The sequence below is a fragment of the Hirundo rustica genome, chromosome 2 (genome assembly GCF_015227805.2).
Source record: "Hirundo rustica isolate bHirRus1 chromosome 2, bHirRus1.pri.v3, whole genome shotgun sequence".
NCBI classification, from domain to species: Eukaryota; Metazoa; Chordata; class Aves; order Passeriformes; family Hirundinidae; genus Hirundo; species Hirundo rustica.
This window is the reverse complement of record NC_053451.1, coordinates 78,721,544-78,743,615: the sequence shown is the minus strand read 5'-3', so window position 1 is coordinate 78,743,615 and position 22,072 is coordinate 78,721,544. Positions and strand designations below refer to the sequence as shown.

The 22,072-nt window shown below is 35.6% G+C and overlaps 1 protein-coding gene across 13 annotated transcripts in view; it reads left to right on the top strand.

The window, feature by feature from the left end:
• The window catches only part of DOCK9 (dedicator of cytokinesis 9), a 114,381-nt gene that overhangs the window by 74,976 nt on the left and 17,333 nt on the right, over positions 1-22,072 (top strand). For 5 of the 13 annotated variants that reach the window (XM_040056116.2, XM_040056117.2, XM_058419438.1 and 2 more), the window contains exons 28-41: positions 2,096-2,242; positions 2,936-3,019; positions 3,717-3,828; positions 6,209-6,387; positions 7,153-7,269; positions 7,976-8,096; positions 8,574-8,707; positions 11,878-11,992; positions 12,862-12,928; positions 14,815-14,862; positions 17,259-17,302; positions 19,571-19,686; positions 21,380-21,517; positions 21,823-22,005. In XM_040056116.2, coding sequence (XP_039912050.1) covers positions 2,096-2,242; positions 2,936-3,019; positions 3,717-3,828; positions 6,209-6,387; positions 7,153-7,269; positions 7,976-8,096; positions 8,574-8,707; positions 11,878-11,992; positions 12,862-12,928; positions 14,815-14,862; positions 17,259-17,302; positions 19,571-19,686; positions 21,380-21,517; positions 21,823-22,005 — 1,605 coding nt within the window. Of the gene's footprint in view, positions 1-2,095; positions 2,243-2,935; positions 3,020-3,716; positions 3,829-6,208; positions 6,388-7,152; positions 7,270-7,975; positions 8,097-8,573; positions 8,708-11,877; positions 11,993-12,861; positions 12,929-14,814; positions 14,863-16,595; positions 16,733-17,258; positions 17,303-19,570; positions 19,687-21,379; positions 21,518-21,822; positions 22,006-22,072 lie in introns of all 13 variants that reach the window. The other 8 variants (XM_040056110.2, XM_040056104.2, XM_040056109.2 and 5 more) reach the window with 2 other exon arrangements.

The window sequence follows — 22,072 nt, the reverse complement described above, 5'->3', positions numbered from 1 at the left end:
GCTGGATTCAGCATTAATGTAAAAGAATGGAAACCCTTAAAATCCATACAGTAGAGCAGTCTGTGTAAATCATTAGACTCTCTACTAGGAATTTGTAATTCTTGTGGTACAAAGAAGTTGGAAATAGTAGGTAGCACTGTGGACTTTGATGTAAGCACTATGCAAAAAAAATGGGCTTTTTTCCTGAGCAGTACTGTAGCTGTGGTATTAAATGACCCTGAGAACAGTGATTCATGAAATTTAGTCTTCTGTATGTAGTAAGAAGCATCAATATTTAATTTTGTGTTATTTCCTACACTGGAAGGAGAATACTAAAACTTTAGAAATGCATTTTTTACAAGCTTAGCCTATAAGTGGTGTTTTTTGCATTGCTGACAACTTTTTAGTTTATTTGCTTTTGGTTTGAAGCATATCTTGAAAGCTTCAAGTATACAGCAGTCTCAGCTGAGTAGCATGAGGCAGTTGTGATATTGTTATCACTATTTTCACTGTGTATTTAAAATGCAACTGGAAACATGAAGTACGTGAGGGAAAAAATAACTGTACAATGATCAGGAAAAAAGCTTTACAGTTCTACACTTAGTGCTCTGTGGTATGATCAGTAGAGTTCGAGTCCCAGTTCAGCTAACCTCATTGTCACCTCCTCTGAGAGGAGCAGAACTTAGTAGAGTTTGCAGGTGTTCTCACCCCTTAACATTGCTTCTTGATTTACAAGCCCCTTAAATACAAATTATTTAGCTAGATCTTTTCTGCCTTGTTAGATAATGTAATGAATGCAATATGCACTCAGATATTTGCTGCTTATGATACCTGACAAAAAGATGTATTTCTGTGTGCAGCAAAATTATTTCTATGGCAAGAATTATGTTTAATTACTGTCCAACCAAGACTGAAGGGCATTGTAGGACACTGGCATACTCACCAACACAGTCTTTAGTTCTTATTTGTTATTTCATGCATGAGTGCTGCTTATATTTATAAAAGGATCTTTTTCAGCCTTAATGTCTATTTTTAAATTTTTTTAAAGCTAGAGCTGGAGGTTTTGGACCACAATTCAAACACAAAGGAAGCAAATTGTGTAATCATTGATTTTTGCGGGTCATTGACAATGACTTGTTTTGTCTAGGAATGCTGGATTTGATGTAGTTCAAAAAAACTATTTAAATAAAAGTACTTAGACCACATGTATGCTTTGATTTCAGTTTTCACAAAGAAAAGACACAATGACCGTACAATTGAAACAGTTTTTGTCAATGTCATCAGCCTCACACCACATGTCATTAAGTCTCTTCACACAAAAGACAGAATCTTTACTAAAGGTTGTAAGAAGTAGAGAAATAAAAGAGGCTCTGCAGTGCCAAAAAGCTGAAGAGCACTTGCTGACCAATAACATTGTCAGAGTGTACAAATTCATTGATGAAGATAATATAGGTGGTGAGTGGAAAGGAAGAAATTATGAATGAAGGGGAAATGTTTTAAGCTAATTGGCAGACTACCAAAAAGTAAGAGAGAAGAGTTCTGATTATGGAAGCTTAAAAACACACATAGTAAGATTCTGATGCCTGAAGAGCCAAGATTTTGAAGTTGCTGAGGAGTAAGAGAAAGAAAGAAGCATGGATGACAATTTCCTCAATGGTGAAAGCAGTTATTACCAAGATAGTTGCAGAACAGCAAAAATTTTTTTTTCAAGACAGAGGAGACTGTCTAATAATGTAGTCAGTATATGTGAACCAGCTGGTGTCTGCTTTGGAGAGGAAGATGGGTAAACTTAAAAGATTCTCTCTTATTCTGAAGCTTGTGTTGTTTATTGCAGTATATAAAAATAGTAATGCATTAAACTTAGAAACTTTTATACATGTGGTTTATGTCATCGAAGACTGCCTTGCTTGAATTTCAGTAATGGATGCTAGTGCACATTATAATATTTTCTCTTAAACAAATGATCCTTCTCCCCATTCCGTCTAGAAAATGAGAAAGTTCTCATTTCTGTTTCCTCTCTCCCTGTCAGGTTATCTATGTGTTATCTAAAGTAAATGTTCTGATATATCCTAGTGTTATAAATCATATTTAATATTGCATCTGAATTAATTTCTAGCTGTTGAGAAACCAGAGATTTTCTGCCTCCTTTCATCATGCAGTGGAAACAGTTGTTAATATGCTAATGCCACACATCACTCAGAAGTACAGAGACAATCCAGAGGCCTCAAAAAATGCAAACCATAGCCTGGCTGCCTTTATAAAGGTAGGTACACAAGAGATTTGGACTCTGTGGTTATTCTTTCAATAATATTGCTTCTGTATGGATTTTACAGAATCTTAAAGCCAACTCATATAAAGCTGAATATGCATAAAGCCTTTTCAATATAATTTTATGTCCCTTTATGTTAAAATGCATTGAAGTATAATTTGCATCTTCTGTAATCAAGATGACATCCATTCAGTAATTTGGTCACTTAAGAAATTAATTTAGATTTTATTCAAAAGGTATTTTTTCTTTTTTTTTTCCTTTAAAAATTTCATCTGGGTTTCCTTTGAATCCTGCAAGTTTTCAGTACTGCTTTATTTGCATGCATTTTATGTGGAAAGACTTTCAGTGTCTCTCATTTTTCAACCAATAATATTTACAAGGGAGAAAAAAGGATGGGAACTGAAATGGTAAATAAAACTTCTAGTGGAATGACATTTTCATTTCTATCAAGAGAGAGTTCTTTTCAAACTGCTTTTTATTTGTGACTTAAGATCAGCACTCCTAAGGAAAAAAGTTGGTATTCATATATGTACACATATATTTAGTTTGCATGTTTTATTTTTTATATTCAAACTGAAATGTCAATAATGTGTTTGGAAAATAAACTTATTAAATACAGAAATATAATTACTGAATGCAGAGACTGTAGTAAATCAATTCTGTCTTGGTTTCACTTCTTCTCCCCAGAGGTGTTTCACTTTTATGGATAGAGGCTTTGTTTTCAAGCAAATCAATAACTACATCAGCTGCTTTGCCCCAGGAGATCCGAAGGTACTCGGTGTTTTTAAAGAAGCTATTTTTAAGTGTTGTCTTTTCTTGATGCATGGGGATAAAGTCCTGCCTTAAGTCTTCAGACTTTTCTTGGTTACATTAGAAGTCCCTGCTCTGTGCCTAGAGCATTTTTTTTCCCATCAAACCACTGTTTCCTATTTTGATTCACATCTTCAGGTGCAATTTTGCCACTCTAGAGTGTGTGAATCAGAGAAGTAGTGGGGCGTGGAGACGCAACACTAAGCAGAAATTGAAAGCATGAATGCAAGAAGTCTGAAATTGGAGGAGCTGATATTGAATGTCTTAAGCTGCACTTAGTGGAGTGGGTAAATCATGTATAAGATGCCCAAAGGATTTCTGTTGTGTGTGTCCAAACTTTTCTTACATCACTACGTAATAGGGTTGTAAGCTTTGGACAATGGGAATAGTAAATAAGACCAGTTGTTAAGTATGATAATATATACTATATACCATACAGTATATATTATATAACATATTATATGATATTATATAACAATATAATATATTGTTAAGTAAATTCTGGATTTATTTTTTGCTGACATGTGAAGCTTTGACAGGTCTATATCCAACACAGTTCAAGACTGAAATGAGTCACCCTTTTGTGTTAGAAATTTGTTTTTAATATGTTATTCAAACCAGTACATCAGTTGTTTAATTTATACTTTCTTTTGTGCAGGCTCTTTTTGAATTCAAATTTGAATTTCTTCGTGTAGTCTGTAATCATGAACACTATATACCTTTGAATCTACCAATGCCATTTGGAAAAGGCAGAGTTCAGAGATACCAAGGTAAATTCTTCCAAAGCAGTGTATGGCATATTTCTTGTGTGTCAGCTTTTTATTATTAGATGTGTACACTGTGTAACTTCAGGTCTGTAAGATGATGGAAAGCTTGAAATTGTTAAATAGAAGTCTAAAGTTTCAATCCTTCCATTGAAAGTTAAAGGAAGTGCTTAGGTTGCAGAATAATCTTTCAAAGAAACACATGGTCAACTTTTTTTCATACTTTTATTCGGGTTTAAAGGGACTTGAGTAGGTCTGTAGCCCAATTTTCTGCTTTGATCATGGTAGGCCTTCCTTTCTCTAGAAGTGCTAGTCCTTCTACAGCTGATGCCCTTGCAGGAAGTTTGTCCATCCCAGGTGCAGAATTTTGTATTATCCTTATGGAATTTGATTGCCATTTCTGTAGAATCTAAATTCTTCTGAAAGGCAGCTCTGCTCTTTGACCAAATGGACTGTACCTATCCACAAGCTTCATGAGGGTGTACTCCATCTCCCCTTCCAGGTTCTTGATGAAGTAATATTAAGTCCTCGGGAAACTCCTGTTGCAGCTGTCTCTGAGTAGGGTACAAACCATTAACCTCCAGCTTTTGAGCCCAGTGATCCACAGTTATTTTTCACATTTGGGTATCTCTTCACTTCGACTGAAATGTCCAGCTTGGATACAATGACCATGTCGACATCTGCTGTTCTCCCCTTCAAACAGACCAGTCTTAAAATATTATTTACCCTGGGTAAATTTATTTTGGCCATCCCCACTCACACTCTGCTCCTTCACTTGGTGAAAAATGATTTCACCATGGTTTAACAAAGGGGATAGAGAGCAATCTTCCAGTGGTATCAGTTAACTCTCCTAGTGTCTCATCTGGCGGCGTGGATTTGCATGACTGGAGGTCTCTCAGGAAATCCCTGACTTGATCCTTATCCACTGGTGCTAATTGTCTTTCTTGAAGATAGCCTCTGGACTGTTATGGCCTGGATTCATGTCAGTGAAGGATAAAGTAACAAAGTTATGGAGTACTTCAGCCTTACCCAAGCCCACTGTCTCTAAATCACAGTCGCCATTTAGCAAATATCCCATGTTTTCCTTATTCAGGGGTTTAATGCTAACGTAATGGTAAAAGCTCTTCTTGTTGTTGATGTCCATTAGCAGTTTCAGCTGTAGCTGAGCTTTGGCTTTCCTGGCCTGAATACTTCTATATTCCTGTTTTGTAGCTTGTTCTCATTTCCACTTTGTGGTTTCTTTTTTTGTTGGTGGTGGTTTTTTTTTTAAATTTCTTTTTCTTTTTCTTTTTTTTTTTTTGTTGTGTGTAGAGCTCAGTTGTGAAAGTCCTGTGTGGCCCAGCTGGGTTCCTCGTACATCCAGTCTTGTGCCAAAACAAGTCATATGTTAGCTATTGCTTCTGTGGCTGTGAAGACACATTAATTTTTTCCAGGCACTGAACTACAGCAGAAATCACTAAACAGAGACAAGGAAGGTGCTTTTACAAGGAATGAGTAAACCTGCTTAATATATTTTAATAGAATAGGCTTTTTTTTTTCTGAAATATTTAATCTGTCGATTCTGCTAGTTAGTAAAGCTGAGTATCACTAATTAACACTTTCATCAAGGTAGAGCAAGATAAAGCAAGATTTGAGACCACAAGCTGAACATCTGCTTAGAACTTCTTTCTGTCTTTGGGTTTTTCAGCCTTCAGGAGTGTCTTGGATAATAACACTGCATAAATTTTCCCATAGAAAAGAGACTATGAGCTGCTGGCTTAGGGAACCTTAAAATTTAGCAGAACTAGAGAAGACAGTGTTTCTGATTGCACAATAAAGAAGAAAATGCTCCCTGGGAACTAGGAGTTCAGCCAGGAAAGAAGGCCTTTATCAGAAGTGTTTCTGGCTGTGTTTTGGTGTGTTGAGCAAGAGATATCTCAGGTGATGTGGCTGGCTCTTAAGTGAGTTACAAGAACGCCTGTAAAATGTCTGTATAATGGCTGTGCTGTCTCAGATAGGCTTCTTTCTGACTAAAGGGATTCCCTTACTGAGAGAGTTCTTTGGAAAATGGAAGTGCTTTGAGATTAGCATCTGGCTTTTGATTACTGTATTGAGCAAGGACAGTGAACATGAGAAACTCTTGGACACCTCAGCCAACATTGTAAACATACATACATTCTAATAAATTCAGTTTATTAGAGCCCTTCAAGCTCAATTTTCTCTTAAGATGTCAAAAATTCAAGACATAAATGACCTGGATTCTTTTATTACATGAAAAATACTTGGAAGAGGGAGCGGTTTGACTTTGCTATGTCTAATGTGTTGGGTTTTACTTCAGCCTTAAGCTGATTGATAAATTGATTTAAATACAACCATTCCTTACACGAAATTTGCATGTTCCTTCCAGACCTTCAGCTGGACTATTCATTAACGGATGAGTTCTGTAAAAATCACTTCTTGGTTGGACTGCTTCTAAGGGAGGTGGGCAATGCCTTGCAAGAGTTCAGAGATGTGCGGCAGATTGCCATTAGTGTGCTCAAGAATTTGATGATAAAGCATTCTTTTGACGACAGATACGCTACCAGGGTAAGTCTGTTGCTGTGCTAGTAGTACAAAATAATAAAGTTCAGGTGAGCACACATACAGCAAGTTATTTATTTCGTAGAAGAAACCCTTGTTGATTTTCAGCAAAATTATTTCTATTTAGGCTGTGGAGAAAATTGTATCAAAATCTGTCTGCAAATTCCATCTTTTTACCAAATGAGATGACAAAGCACCTTTTAACATAATTATATGTGGGGTTGCATTTTAGCACAGTGTGCTCTTAACTGCTGTGCCTAAAGTAATCAGATTTTTACAAGTGTGTTTTAAGCTCTTCATTTCATTAAGTATTAGTTCTTAATATTTTGCAGCTGTCCTTCCATCATCTATTATTTTTGAAATGGGTATAAGAAAACTACAAGTCATTATGGTAAATTTTGAGTGATTTTTAATTTTCTGACTCTTTTTAACATCAGTGGTGCTGTGGACAAGCCAAAAATTGTAAGGAAACTTATCATTAAGTCATCAAGCAAGCTAACATAATATTACGTTACTTGGGTAATCTTAGCTGAAATTGCATTAATTTCGGAGTTTTTCTGCATTATATTCAGACAGTAAATAAAATTTGCTGATCTTCTGTAAATTAGCAGGAAATACAGTGATGACCACTGCTTTTGCCATTGATGAATTTACAAATGTGAGCTCTGGCTTGGCAAATATTTATGAAGTGGGTTGTTTTGTTTTTTTGGTTTTTTTTTTTTTTAAACTTAGAACTGTAATTTTTTTAATGAACTGTTGAACTCTATTTAGGGCCATCAAGCAAGAATAGCCACCATGTATTTGCCACTCTTTGGTCTGCTCATAGAAAATGTTCAGCGGATCAATGTGAAAGATGTGTCCCCATTTCCTGTTAACCCTTCCAGCAATGTGAGTGACAATTTCTGTTTGGTATTCTGAATTGGTTTTTATCATAAATTATTGGTAACGTCTGTATGAAACACTGCATACTCTTGGCAAAGATGGAGCTTCATAAGCTTCAGAATTCTGCAATTTTTCAACGCAGTCCAACACTGAAACAAATGTATTACAAGAAGAATGGTAATTTTCTAGAAATTAGAGAAGAACTTAACCCTAAAGGAGTCTAATTTTGAAAGAGCTGTATGCAAATGGGCTCCAGGAGAATTAATTAAATTGTAATTTGTGAAGGGTATATATTGATACGGTTGCATACAGTTGTTGAATCTAAGATTTAATTATTTAGGTATTTTACTTTTGTCCTTATCTTGTTGTGTTCCATTTAGTATTAAGAAAAAAAGTCTCCCAAACTCTTCAAACAAGATAAATATTTGGGTATTTGAAATAAAATAATATGAGTCTTTTTGAAATAATCTGTTTTACAGTGTTTAAAATTCAATTTAATACTAATTTCTTCAATGTTTCCTGGGGTATCTTAAGTTTTAGGGTATCCCAAGCTTGTGCAAATATCTGATCATCTCCATTCTTTTGAGCATATTTCTTCGAAATTAAAATTTGAGGAAAAAATATTCAACAAAGATTTCTCTAAAAGATGTATTACATTCATTAAGTCCATAATATAGGAAAGTAATCACATTTTCCTCTCTTTTCCAAACAGAGCACGAAGGATGATGCACAGATTTTGCCAACTGCAAGTCAGTTAGTAACACCACAAAAATCAGGAAACACATTGGATAACAATCTTCCTAAAGATCTGTTTGGTGTTATTTCTGGCATTGGTAAGCACTTAAAAAAAAGTAAAATAAAATAATTAAAGAGGAACTGTTTTATTTTTTTCAGTCTGCACATGGAATCTGTCTTTTGGGATCTTTTGGGGTTTGCTCTTCTGTATGAAACTAAAGCTATTTTCTGGAGCAAGACTGCTTTTTTTCCCCTGTTAAAGGTGATAGTTACGATATAAAAAATGGGAAAAGTTGGTTTTTTTTAAATTTAATAGACATGCTTCGTCATGGAAGTGTGTATGTATTGCATGTATCTACACAGTTGTACCTAAGTCTGTGTGTATGTGCTTACATATAGACTTTGCTGAAATTCTAAAAGTTTGTCTTCATTAAAAATAACTAAATGGAATTAATTATTTGCCGTCTTAAAGAATATATGGTGATTTTAAAAGTCTGACTTAACTATGGAGTGACTTGTATGTATTGTTTGAGATTTTTATGTTGTTTGGGGTTGTGGTTTTATTTTTTTTTTAGCTTCCCCATATACCACATCAACTCCAAATATTAATAGTGTGAGGAATGCTGACTCAAGAGGCTCTCTTATCAGCACAGACTCAGGAAACAGTCTCCCAGAAAGACACAGTGACAAAAGCAATTCTCTTGACAAGGTAAATAAAAAACAAAAACAAACTAAGATAAACTCTCAAAGTGTATTTCTAAAATTTCATCCTAAATCTCATAGAAGTTAACTTCTCTGATCTCCACTGTGATTGGGCTTTCTAGAATAACTTCAGAGCAGTATTTCATATAAATCTTTTGTGAAGTAATTATCTTGTTAACTCCTTTTGTATTGCATTTACTGAGCTGTTTCACAAAAAATGCAAACAGATTTTCAATGCAGAGACAAAAGCAAGCCATTGTTGTTTCCTTTGCTAGAGAAAGGCACTGGATGAAGTATATTGAATTTTGCTTGAGAGGACTGAATTCTAGTTAGAACAGCTTCTTTGATTTTGTGGAGACCATCACTCCATCCCTTTCTGTGCTCAATATACTTAGTATTTTTAAAATGTTGAAAAACCCGGTTGCGCTTTCTCCGGGTGATTTCTTCTGTCTTAGTTTGACTTTTCCAGACCGGCTCTCTTTAAAGCTGTTACAAATTAGGAGCTCTGGCTGCAGCAGCTATGAGGTGTTCAGTCCTGTCTTTGTCGGGTTTGTGTCGATACTGATCTCGTTTCGTTCTCGTAGCTCTGGTTGTGAGAGTCACAACATGTTACCTTTTTCCCCTTGACCCTGACATGCCTTCGTGTGGCAGAGGGAGAAGCTGCTCCGAAGGCACTCTGCTCATGCTTTGCGCCCAAACGGAGAAGAAGAAGAAAATTTTCACCCTCCAAAGAAAAACCGTGTTACTATGGATTTTTCACTTCTGACAATCCCAGCTTTGCCAGAGAAAATTTTGCATACTACTTTCTCTCTTCAGTTACAAGAAGTATCTGGTTTTTGTGCTTGGTATAGTTGAGCTTCTGAGTGAAGTGTGTGGTCAGTAGTTTTGCCACTTCTTTGCAACAGTTGAATCTCAAACCCAGTATATGCAATTTGACCGTGTAAAATATGTTCCAAATGTCAAACCTGGAGTACATGCATGTGGTCTAGTTTAAGTATAAAAAATCCAATCAGTTTAAATAACTGCGGAATTTGAGTCTTGGGGTCTTTGATAGAACTGAAAGTTCTTCTTTGGTTCTGACCAAGGTAATTAATGTCTTGGTATACACTGTTATACTTGGTATACACTTGGTATACACTGTTGCTAAATGGCAATGCTGTCATCTATTACTTAGTTGTCATGTTGTTAATTACTAATGTGTAGTGTTTTCACTGAGTAAAAGGGTTTTCAAAGGAATCAACATCCTTTGAAAATTCTACTCTGGTCTGCCAGTTTAGGTAACAGAGGATTTATGTTTTGCATGCTGTTAATATTTTCCCCAAATAAGACTTGATCCTGGCTTCTTATTTGTTGCTTTCTGAACTTTCTTTCTAGTAGATCAGTTGTTCAGTGCATGTTATCTCCAATTTTTTGCTCATTGCTTGATATCATGATAGTGAAGAGCCATGTTTTTGTTCTAATTTTCTTTCAGAATAATCTGTAGCATTATGCTTGTGGAATCAGAATAGACTGGAAGTATATCAGTTTCTATTTCAATATGTGCATACCTTATAGGTTATTGACATGATTTTAAACTAAGCTTCTGAGCAGCTGTCATCCTATTTTATCCATGTATATGTTCAACAGTCTTAGTAGGAGTATTATCTAGTGCTTTGGGCAGTTTCTGAAAGGGTAGGAAACTGGAATTTTGTTTCTGCTCTGTCACCCATTGATTGCCTGCTCTGTTATAGCATCCAAAAAGCTGTAGAGTAAGTAGCACCTCCTTGTTCACTAGAGATATTGCAAAGATAAACAGTTTTTGAGGTCTTTAGAATGGGCAGTTATTGGGCTTATAGAGGTGTGCACCTCCTCCTAAATTACAGTAACTTCTGGCTAGTATTCATCAGAGTTTCACATTGGCTCTCACTGTGCATCCTTTCCGTGATTAGTATGGGATTTACAAGTTTACTGGTATCAGATTTACAAGATTGTTTTATTAGAGGAAGTCTTTAATGCAACAGAATGCGTAAAAAGGGCTCAGCGGTCAATGGTTGTGATGGCTGTGAAATGTTCCTTCGTGGATAGGATGTCTCGTGCTTTTAGGAGTATTCCAGGAAGGGTTGTTCAAATGTCACTTCTTGCTTTGTTTATGAAACCAACTGCTTTTCTCCCTTGAGTCTACCTTTGTATTTGTAAATTTTTTATAGTAAGAGTTGTACAGATCAATTATACCAGGCCGTTCACTTTACAGAAAAGTTACTAAATATCTGGTTCATTTTCCATTTGCAGAAGTGGCATATTGGATGTGAGAATTAGGCACTTTAAAGGGCACAGTTTATACTTTAAACAAAAGTTTATAAGTATATTTATAAAAGCTTCAGACTGAGGATTTTCTAACACTTGTCTGTATGGAAATTATTTTTTTACAAGTCTTTGCCCAAAGTTCAATTTATATATTTTTACAATTTTTATTTTTCCTATTTGTTAGGTGGCATACATTTTGAAAGACCAGCTATGGAGCTTTTTTCTTTTTGCGTAGATGATGGTATTGTGGGTTGCCAACAAACTTCCCACAAATGTAGGAATTACATTAAAAAATGAAACAGGGAGAGGGTTTTGCTTTTGTTTGGGTTTGTTTGTTTGTATGTTGGGGAGGTGGGGAGGGCAAGAGCAAGTACTTAGCAGTAGTTAGTCTTCCAGAATGCATATTATTGCCTTTAATGTATGTTTTTCTTGAGGTTCTTACATCTTTAAATGAAACAGATTTTGTAGAGGCAGTCCTGTCTACAGTTCAGCATAAAGTCTCTTGAAAAGCGAAGGAGCATATATGTATCACCTAACAGTAGCATTTGGTTTTCAAGTATTCAATCTAAGCAGAAGGGGCAGGCTTGGTTTCTACCATGTGAGTACCTAGGTATAGTTGACTTGTTTAATAATCACTCTGAGGTGGCTTTTCCTTTTGCTCCTGGGGGTGGGGAAATATACCTAGAAGGAATTAAAAACAAGCAAACAAAGAGGCTTAATTTGGTATACTTCGTGTGTGTAACGTGTGCTTTAGTGACCTGTCTCTACAGGAAACATTTTTGTCTCCATTCTGAGATCCTTTTTCTGTTGCAGGAATTATTAAAGCAATTGAAAACAATTTAGTTTGTTGTCATTTTAAGAACTCCAGCCAAAATACATCTGTTTGCTTTTCAGAACCAACAGAGTAGCACTTTAGGAAGTTCTGTTGTTCGATATGACAAACTTGACCAAGCAGAGATCAAAAGTCTGCTGATGTGTTTCCTTCATATTTTAAGAAGCATGTCAGACGGTAGGTAATTCCTCCTGCTTTTTATAAATTCAGCATAATTTGCTGGATTTGTGCCTGATATTCAATAACTTTTCAAAATCAGCAGAATATTTTAGGTGTAGGTAGCATGGTTGCTGCGTTTTACAATTACGTGTGATAACTCAAACTCTGACTGAAAGCTTGTAAGCATTAAGTAACTCATTATTTATTCAAAGTGTGAGGTCAACTACAGGACTTTTTAAGAAAGTGAATATTTGTGTGTGATTGTACAGTGGTTTGGTAAACAGAGGTGAAGTATAATTCATTATTCTGCAGAAGTGTCTTGGGCTAGTTCATTCCTCTGATCTGCAGAACTTGCCGTATTACAAGGAACCAAATGATTTGATTGTTGTATATATTTCTATTTCTGGAATATGGGGATGTTAGTGTTTCTTCGCTCTCCTGGGATGTTTGTGAGATGATCCATTGAATTTTTGAAAGAGTCATGTTATCCTGGAGAAGGTTACAGAGGTATAGAAATACGGCATGAATGGCACATCTTATTGTTTGTTAGGATCATACATCTTGGAATCATCCCAGTCTGAGATCAAAGAAAAAAAAAATTGTAATTAAAAAGAAAATGTTGGGACCAATCTGTAAAGAAGCAAGTTATAGAACTAACAGTCTGAGATATTCTGAAGTCTTACATTGTTACAGGGCTGTAGGCACTAGAGGCTACACAATTATTACTATGTAAAATATGAAATTGGATGGGAGCATTATGGGTTCATTAATTAACATCATATTGCAGAAACTCATTTGGAGAATTGATATGTGCATTTGAATAATCAGCTCTAAGGAAAACTTCAAATAGTAATTGTTATCTTTTAAATTGTTATTCATTTTCCTAGATGCATTGTTTACATATTGGAACAAGGCTACAAAATCTGAACTCATGGACTTTTTCACGATTACGGAGTAAGTTTTTGTTGTGCTTGCCGTGCAGCTGTGTCTTTTGCTGTTCTGTTAACAACATGACTGTGAATGTAAGCATGCATAAATGTTTTTTCAGGAGGGTTTTTTTGGTGTTTTTTTTAAGTAATATTGTCCTGATCTGTTCAGAAGTCCTTCACTGGATGTCCACAATTGCATGTCTGTCCAATTCCACAATAGTCTCTCTCTGAAATTGGGCTATGCAGAAGGGATCTCAGGAAGTTCTTGAACAAGTAGTGCTCAGAGTATTGCAGTGCTCATGGAAGAGGAACTTTCTGCATTAAATTGCATCTTGTAACATCAACTCTTAAATAGCAAATATGTGGTTGCATAGCAAAACTGATTGAATTGTGTAACTTCAGAACAGTGCTCTTAGCATCCCTTGGGTCCTCTGCTATTCTGTAAGGGAATAGATACAGGATGAGTCCATTATTTGTTATCATCACCTTGCTCTCCATCTGAAGAACAGAATCTGAAAAAGAAGATATCAGAAAGGGGAATTGAGGTTATTTTGTGCTCAGAATGACAAGTTTGGGGAAGGCAGACACTATTCTGCTGCCTTGGGAAGGCTGACCTGAAACAGAGACTGGACAGAGCTAGGGAATAAAGTATTTATTGAAAGGCCTCCAGGATCCACCTTGGGCAGGACAGGGCCTGACCAGGGCTACACCCAGGGTGGACCAAGAATGGTCACAAAAATCAATGACTGGTTAGGAGGAGACCTTACACTTTTAGAAGTTTTGGTCCCTTTGCATACTGGGGTTTAATTGTCCAGTTACAGCTTCAGGTTGTGAGGTCTCATCCTTCTCGTTTCTCTCTTCAGTTCACCGTTGTTTGTGCTGTTGGGCTGAAAGTTGTCCTTGGTCCTCAGCAGGAAAAGGATTTGTTTTGTCTGCCCACTCTGGGAAGAGCTTACTGACACTTCATATGAGACTCAGATCTACACTCCTAGGCAGCGCAGAATCTGCAAATATGAAAGCTAAAACTCAAGGCATCATTCTGACTTGGCAGGTTGGAGGCAGCTAAGCTGCTCAAGGTCTCAGTAAAAAATGGAGCTGAGTTGAAGAGGCAATAAGGCAGTCTTTTCTCTCATTCTCAGCTGGCTCACAAAAGACAGAGCCTGTAAACTGGCTTTCATTGTGGCTTTACGCTTTAAAGAAGAGCTTTTAGAACATCTTACTGGAGGAACAAGGGATGTTGCATTGTTTTCTGTATTATTGGAATAAATATTTACGGTGTGAAAAGAGTAAAATAAAATCAGTATTACAGCCTCCACTCACACCACTTCTCTTCACTTGAAAATATGACTTCTAGTTAATTAGTAATTAGAGTTGTGCACTTACCAGTAACATAGATTACTTTTTAAATGAAATTTTTTTGTTGTTAATTTGTCTTTGTTATCATCTAGTTATAAAAGCATGTTCCTTTTTGAAAATATTTCTTTCAGAAACTCTGTTGTTATTCTAGAATCTGGAGACCTTAAATAAAAGCTAACAAAGCAAAAAATGCCTATTTGTAGCCAAGTGAGTTTAGACTAGCGTGGAGGGGAGCAAAATGTTTTGCCCTTATTTTGAGCACTTACACACAACTTACAAAATTTGTGAAAATTGGCAATGTCTGGTTATCTCTTTGCTTCACTCTTCCATGTTAGTTGCCCTAGCTTGTTGTCCATTTGTAGATAACTTTGACTGTGAGACATTTGCCTTTTCTTTTCTGGGGGTCTAGAGGGGAATCTTAAGGCTGCGAGAAATAAAGAACTTTCATGATGTAGGAGTTTAAAGTAAGCAATAATTGTTGAATAATTCCAGCATGCATAAATCTAGAAAAGTTTTTTTTTTAATTGTGGCTTCTCTCATTTGTGTTCTCTGCAGAGTGTGCTTACATCAGTTCCAGTACATGGGAAAACGATACATAGCCAGGTACTGTGTGGAATTTAAATGTCACTGTCTTGATTGCTAATAATTACACTGTGTAAGATATGCCTTCAACCTCTGTAACAAATAAATTACACAAGTAGAAGAGTTACTGAGAAATGATGCGTAAGAGTTTGAAGTAAGTAATTGGTTATCATATTAACAAATCTGTATCCTGTCTGGAAGTCTGGTGTTTGTTTAAGAATGATCTGTGAGCTGTTTGTTAACGATGACTTTAAAATCCTCCCCTTAAATGCTATCTTTTACCTTGAAATAATGTGTTTGGGAAATAAATTTTATGATGTTTTGTTTATTCAGTTGGCCATAGAACCACATAAATTAAAATGTTTTAGAAATTTTGAATATATAGTGTTTTTTCTTGAAGGTGAGTAGTGAACTTTCCAATGCTGCTGTTTTTAAATTTGAAGTCTGAAGAAAATCTGTGGAGTCAGAAACTTGTATTAATGTATTTTAATATCTTTGCAATAACTTTTTTTTAATGCAAAGTGATTTTTAATGGAGCAAAAGGTAGAAGCTTCTTTAGGCCTTATGCTGTGGTTGACAGGGAAATACTGTTATAATTAAACTGGCGTGGTTAAAATACTGGCCCTCTTGAACTCAGTGAGAAAATTGTTGCTGACTTTGGATGGTAATGCATTCTAACTATAATGTTAGGGGTTTTTGTTTTAATTTAGATAATGTGAATCTTCTACAAACTTGACTATCTTTTTGGAGATTTTTCTGGGGGGAAAAAAAAGTTCATATAACCTAAAAAAAATCAAAAATAAATCTGGCTTTCTTAAAGTTTTGATTGTGATCTTTGTGTTCAAGTGTACATCAAACTCTGGATTTACAGGAGTCTGTAATTTTCAGGCTTTTTGTAAAAAATCTTTCAACTGCTTTGTTTGACTAGTTTGTAGAGGACACTACCACGCTTCCTTTTTGTTTACTGATCACTTGGTCTGTGTGCTGCATGTTCATGTTCAAAATGTTGAGCTATTGAAAGCATCTGGTGTTGTGAATTTTCTCAGTAAATGTAACTTTCATGTCTTTCACATTGTCACTACACTGAAGTATATCACAGTCAATGCACATACTCTTAAAATACACAAATGACAGAGAATGAAAGGGAGCAGGGAATTCTGCAATTCAAGCACTGGTTTTCATTTTTCATCAGCTCTGGTGGTGGTACACAATAGGAAGTTAGCCTGTACTGATTGCTAACACAGATCACTTTTCTGTTTTCTTTATTTAATTGCTGCAAATTTTAACAAAGTCTATGGCTCTTCTCCCTTCCTGCTTGGGTAAGAAGTATATCATACTATCTCAGATAATTCCTGCTCTCCTGTTGCATGTGTGCTTTCTAATTCTACTGCTGTGTGTCTTAACTTTTTTGCTAAAATTTTGCAATCAAAATAGAGGATTCAGTTTTGGGTTCTGAATATTTTCAGAATATTTATGTTTTCAAATATTTTTTTTCCCAAAAGCTCTGAAGTAAATTCAGCACTTCAAGAGTGGCTGCTTGTGTGCTTTTGCTTTCATGCTTTGAGGTTTTAAGAAAGAGCTTGCTGCGATGCTTTTTTTAAGCTACCTATTTTTGTTTTATAAAGAAAACAGTGAATAGGTCGCATTGTAATTCTTTCTACAAAACTTCTTGTGCTTAACTAACAGCACTTCCTGTCTTGCTGCAATTTGACATGTCTAACTTTTGCTTCTATCCCATTTCACCCATCTTGCAGGAACCAGGAGGGGTTAGGATCCATAGTTCATGATCGAAAATCTCAGACATTGCCTGTTTCCCGTAACAGAACAGGAATGATGCATGCCAGATTGCAGCAGCTGAGCAGCCTGGATAACTCTCTCACTTTTAACCACAGTAAGTCTCATGACATGATAACATCTGTCATCCTCAGCCAGTACCACAACACCAGAGACAGGTCCCAGAGCCACACCAGTGCATCCCAATGACTTTTACTGTTCCAGGTCAAACGAATAGCTGGAAGCAATCGATGGTCTGTTCTCTGCTTTGTGATAGAGCAATCACTGCTGGCTGATGCCATAACATGGAGCGTGGTTAACTACAGTGCACCTTAAAAAACTGTATTTTCGTATTTTCTTTTAGTTGCGTACGCCTCAAACTCGTGCTGCACGTAGTTACAAAATTTACTTGTTTTTTTTTTTCTATTTGCTTTATTAAGGTTAAATTTTTTTTTTTCTCCTACATGGTCTTATAAATTGCTAGTCTAAAATTAAATATATGTATTCTGACCATATCTCCATGTTTTGACATCCTCTAAGGAGGAATAAGTTTCTTAGAATTTCTTCAAAGATTGTGAACCCATGATTTAGTTTGTCTGGAAGTGAAAAAGCGTCCAATAATGAAGTGATTTTTCTGTTTTCAGTGTGAGAAAGATATCAAGTATTCTTGGAATTTCTGTAGACAATGGTAAGATTTAATCAGGTTGAAGTCAGCTTGTATAGACTGCTGTATTGAAAACTAAATCTGCTTGTGGCCTATCTTTTTAAACATTCTGCTTCTAAATTGCAATATACTGTATGTGAAGTATTCTAAAGCACCATTTTTCAATTTTCAGCTTCAAAAAACAATGAAACTGGTTGACTAATGCAATAAAATACATCACTGGTACTGAAAAGAGTTGTGTGCAGTAAAACAATTATTTGAGTTAACCGTATTTTCACTGTGTTCATTCTTTGATTTCTCAAAGCGTATCTAACTGTCCCTTAAAATCTTTTAGCTCTTTTTCTGTAATATAAAGCAAAATGTAGCCTACTTGCACAAGACTTATCACACTGTCTTGTGTAAAAGTAAAAAAAAAAACAAAACCCACAAAACCTCTCTATTCATAAATGCGTTATCTCATCTGTTTAAATGTAAGAAGTGCAATTGCTTCTTTTTAAAACGTCAGACAAGTACGTCTGTGGTAATTACTTTTTTTTTCCTTGCAATCAGTCTGCTGCTGCTGTATCATCATAATTTCTACATGTTTGTTGGTACACAAAAGAAAGCCTTTTGTGTGGCTACACATTTGGTGCAGTATAATACTTTGCAGATAATGACTGGCTTAAAAAAAGATCTCTGAGAAACAGATAACATGGCCCTGTGCAAAGAGATTTCATACTTTCAGAACTTGGCAATGTTTACTGATGTTTTAGGAAACAGTGAGCTGAAAGATTTTAAGACACGCATGCTTATGTAAAAAGAAACTTTCTGTTCTTTTCCAACTGAAGAAAATAATGAAGGAAGGTGTCTTATTCACATAACTTTGTATAAACTGATAATAGTTGTGTTTTTTTTTTTTTTAATGGACAGTTAATAAATATCAGGATATTACACATTGTATTGACCAAGGTTTTACAAATTGAAAACATGTTGCTGTAAAAATCACATCAAGTGTGAAATTGATTTTTATATCTTTGGTTTTGTTGTTGTTAACTTCCAGTTTCATTTAGCTGTCAGTCTTCTTTGGTCATGTATCCAAAGCAGAATTCAGAGCTTGAATAATCCTGTAAATATTTTGTGTGGGACACACAAAGAAAGGAAGTGTCTAGTGGAAATAGTTGCTTTACTTGTTTCTAAAATCAAGATTCTTTGGCAAGATAGTTGTCTATTAGTGTAAATTCTAAACTTATTTTCTCCCTTTCTAACCACATAAGCTAGAAATAGAACTGCAATAGTGGTATAAGTGATGCCTTTCATCTCTGAGAAATTTCAGTATAGTTTTGTGCTTCAAGAAAGAATGTATAAATCTAAAGAAACTGGTGGTTACCAATAGACATGCTAAGTTCAGCCAGGGAAGCAAGAAGGTGCAGAAGGAAGTGGCTAAGCCTCATTAGAAAAGAGTATGGCATTTCTTCTGTTCTTTACTTGATCTCAACAAGTTTGTCATCTTTGTCATTGATTTAGGGATGCTAAGTTGTCTGTAAATCCAACATATAAACGTGACCCAGACCAAATTTTTATAAAGCAGCCCAGTCACGGTCAATCTGGTGCTTAATGACCAGTGTTAGGGAACATAAGTGACACATTGTTATCAGTGCTGAAGCAGGATATGTTTTTAAAATTACTAAAATACACTATGGGGTCAGAAGTGATAGAATGTTTTTATTAAATATGGAGCTACTGCACTGTTTTGCTACAAGAGCAGAATTCATTACTTGGGTGTTAAACTGCATATAAGTACGGGATTGTATCCCTTCAATTCTTACTATTTTGTATTTTTATCCTGGTTGACTTGTGATTAACTTTGAGACCATTGTAACATCACTAAATTGCCAAAATTACATATTTTCAGCTGTAACTTCATCCTGCTGCTGTACTTATTAATATATGTGTGTGTGTGTGTGTGTATATATAAAACTCTGTAGCTTTATATGTATATATATATACACACACGTGTGTGTATACATGTACTTATATATGAAATATTTAACTTTTTTTAACTGCTGTTTAATGCTCCTATTGTTGAAATTCTTACTTAAAGTGTTTTATGATCCTGTACAAATTATGTTAGAATAAATATCTGACCATATTTGAAACTATTTAAATGCATATGAGTTATTTTCCTGTATTGAATACTAACTTCTGTCAGGCTTTTTACTTGTTAATCTTTTCCTAGTTCAGCAAGTCTTTTGGAAATAAGTAACATTTAAATGCGTGTATCCAGCACTTACACTTCATTTGGAATTTCTGTAGGCTATGGCCATTCAGATGCAGATGTCCTTCACCAGTCTTTACTTGAAGCAAATATTGCCACCGAAGTTTGCATTACAATTCTGGACACTCTATCATTATTCACAATGGCTTTTAAGGTTTGTTCATGACTTGGTGTTAACTATTCCCATGAGTATCTTTGAAAAGAAATGCTTGTTAAAACTATTTTTTAAATTGTCTTTTTATAGTCTAGTTAAATAGCATGGCTATTTTTAGCTTCTCTAGCATTGTATTTTGTTTTTTTCACTTAAAACTGATGATATCTCACAGCAAAATGCTTTGGCTTCAGCTACACATCATACATCACCAGTAATACATGGAAAAAGCTCCTTCCTCTGCCTAACTTAAAAATTGTTCTAGAAGCTTTGGTGTCTACCTAATATTAGTGGTAAAAGTGGCTTTTAGAGGCCATGTGAGGTGAAAAATCTATGGCAAAAACATAATTGGACACTCTCAGACTTTCATATTGAACTTGGCTGCTTATAATAGTAATGCACTCCTTTAACAGTGATTTGTGTGTTCCTCCTCTGTAACTTTTTTCCATTTGTCCACAAATAAGACTTCTTTTAGTTGTATCAGTTGCTGTAGCTCTCCTGTGGAATAGCACACGCACTTACTTACCCTTCTCGGCTGTTTTTCTGAGGTTTTTCCAGTCTTTAAAATCAAAGCCATAAAAAGGAAAGATGATAACTCTAGCTTGTTTCTCCTCTAACTGGGGGAACGTATCCAGATTCTTGCTTGAAGATTCAAATTTATTGTCTTATCTTTAATCTGCTTATAAAAACATGAGCTTATTTACAATGAGATTCCTTTTTCCGGTAATTTAATTAATAGAGTTTAGAGCCAGTTCTGTCTGCAGACTTGGTGACTGAATTGAAAATTAAGGTGCCTAACTAAAGATTTAAAGAGGAATGAACATTAAACCTTTAGTTATCAACTCATCATGCTTGGAATTACAGTCCTTCAAGGTTATCTGTATGTTGTATATTGAGAAAGTGGGCAAGAGTATGCCAGAGTAGTTTCAAAGATCCAAACAAAACAGGTAGGAGAATCAGGGGCTTCTATTTAATAAACTGCACTAAAATATGTAAAAGCAGAGTCATATGATGTTTTGGAAAGTAAGTCACTGTCAGAGATCATCTAGTTCAACCCTTCTGCATGGGCAGAGACAACTTCCACTAGGCCAGGTTGATCAAAGCCCCATCCAGCCTGGCCTTGAAAAAGCCTTCCAAGGAAGTGGGCATCCTCTGCTTCCCAGGGCAACCTGTCCCCTTGCCTCAGCACCCTCAGTGTAGAAAAAGTCCTCCTTCTGTCCAGTCAGAAGCCACCCTTTTCCACTCCTTTGGAGGCCTGGACACAGTAATGACAAGGAGGAGTGGAGGGCACCGAGGTGAGTTGCAGAAGGGACGAGACCTTGTAGAGTCACGTTGTAGTAGGAGATAGGGCTGTGAGAAAATTCCCCTGTCTGAGCTGCTAAAGGCAGTGCTAGCAAAGTCTCTTAATGCTTTGGGTGTGCCCCTCAAAAAGCTCTTAATAGTAATGGATTTAATTAACAACTGATAAAAACAATTGTGTTCTCTAAGTCTATTCAGAAGACACTTCCTTTATAAGCAAAATCAATGAAGTGTTAGAAATACCTAATTAGAACTTGGGTATGTGTGTGTTATTAAACATCTTGATAGTGCCATAGATGTTATATTTTTTAAACATCCTGCTTTTTGATGATCTGTGTTCTTAGAGTACTATAAATGTATTGCTGTACAAAACCAAATTTTTGTTATCATTTTAAAGAATCAGCTACTGACTGATCACGGACATAATCCACTGATGAAGAAAGTATTTGATGTATACCTCTGCTTCCTTCAAAAGAATCAATCTGAAACAGCATTGAAAAATGTATTCAGTGCTTTAAGGGCACTTATTTACAAGGTAAGAAGTTTTAAGAAATTCATCTTCAAGTACCTGTCCAGTTCTTTAGTTAACCATATACTATGTAAGGATTTAAGAACTAACATCCCAAAAATTGGTGAATAAGGACTGATCTGATCTCAACAGTGTGGAATGCTTGTCCTTTGAATTGCTGTAAAAATTGTTTTGTGTCATGAACTACTCTTAACTCTTGGTTTTTTCCACAATTTGAGGATATGAATATGTTTGTGTTTTTCTTGACATGCTTATCAGGATTTGACTCCAGTTTTAATGAATAAATTATTTGTTTTCTTCTTTTTCCTCAGTTTCCTTCTACATTTTATGAAGGTAGAGCTGATATGTGCTCTGCACTGTGCTATGAAATTCTGAAGTACTGTAATTCCAAGCTGAGTTCAATTCGTAATGAAGCTTCACAGTTACTGTACTTTTTGATGAGAAATAATTTTGACTACACAGGGAAGAAGTCTTTTGTTCGAACACATCTGCAAGTTAGTACATTTTCTCTCTTTTTTAATATTGTAGATTCACAGTTGCATACCAGTGTGCAAAGCCCTG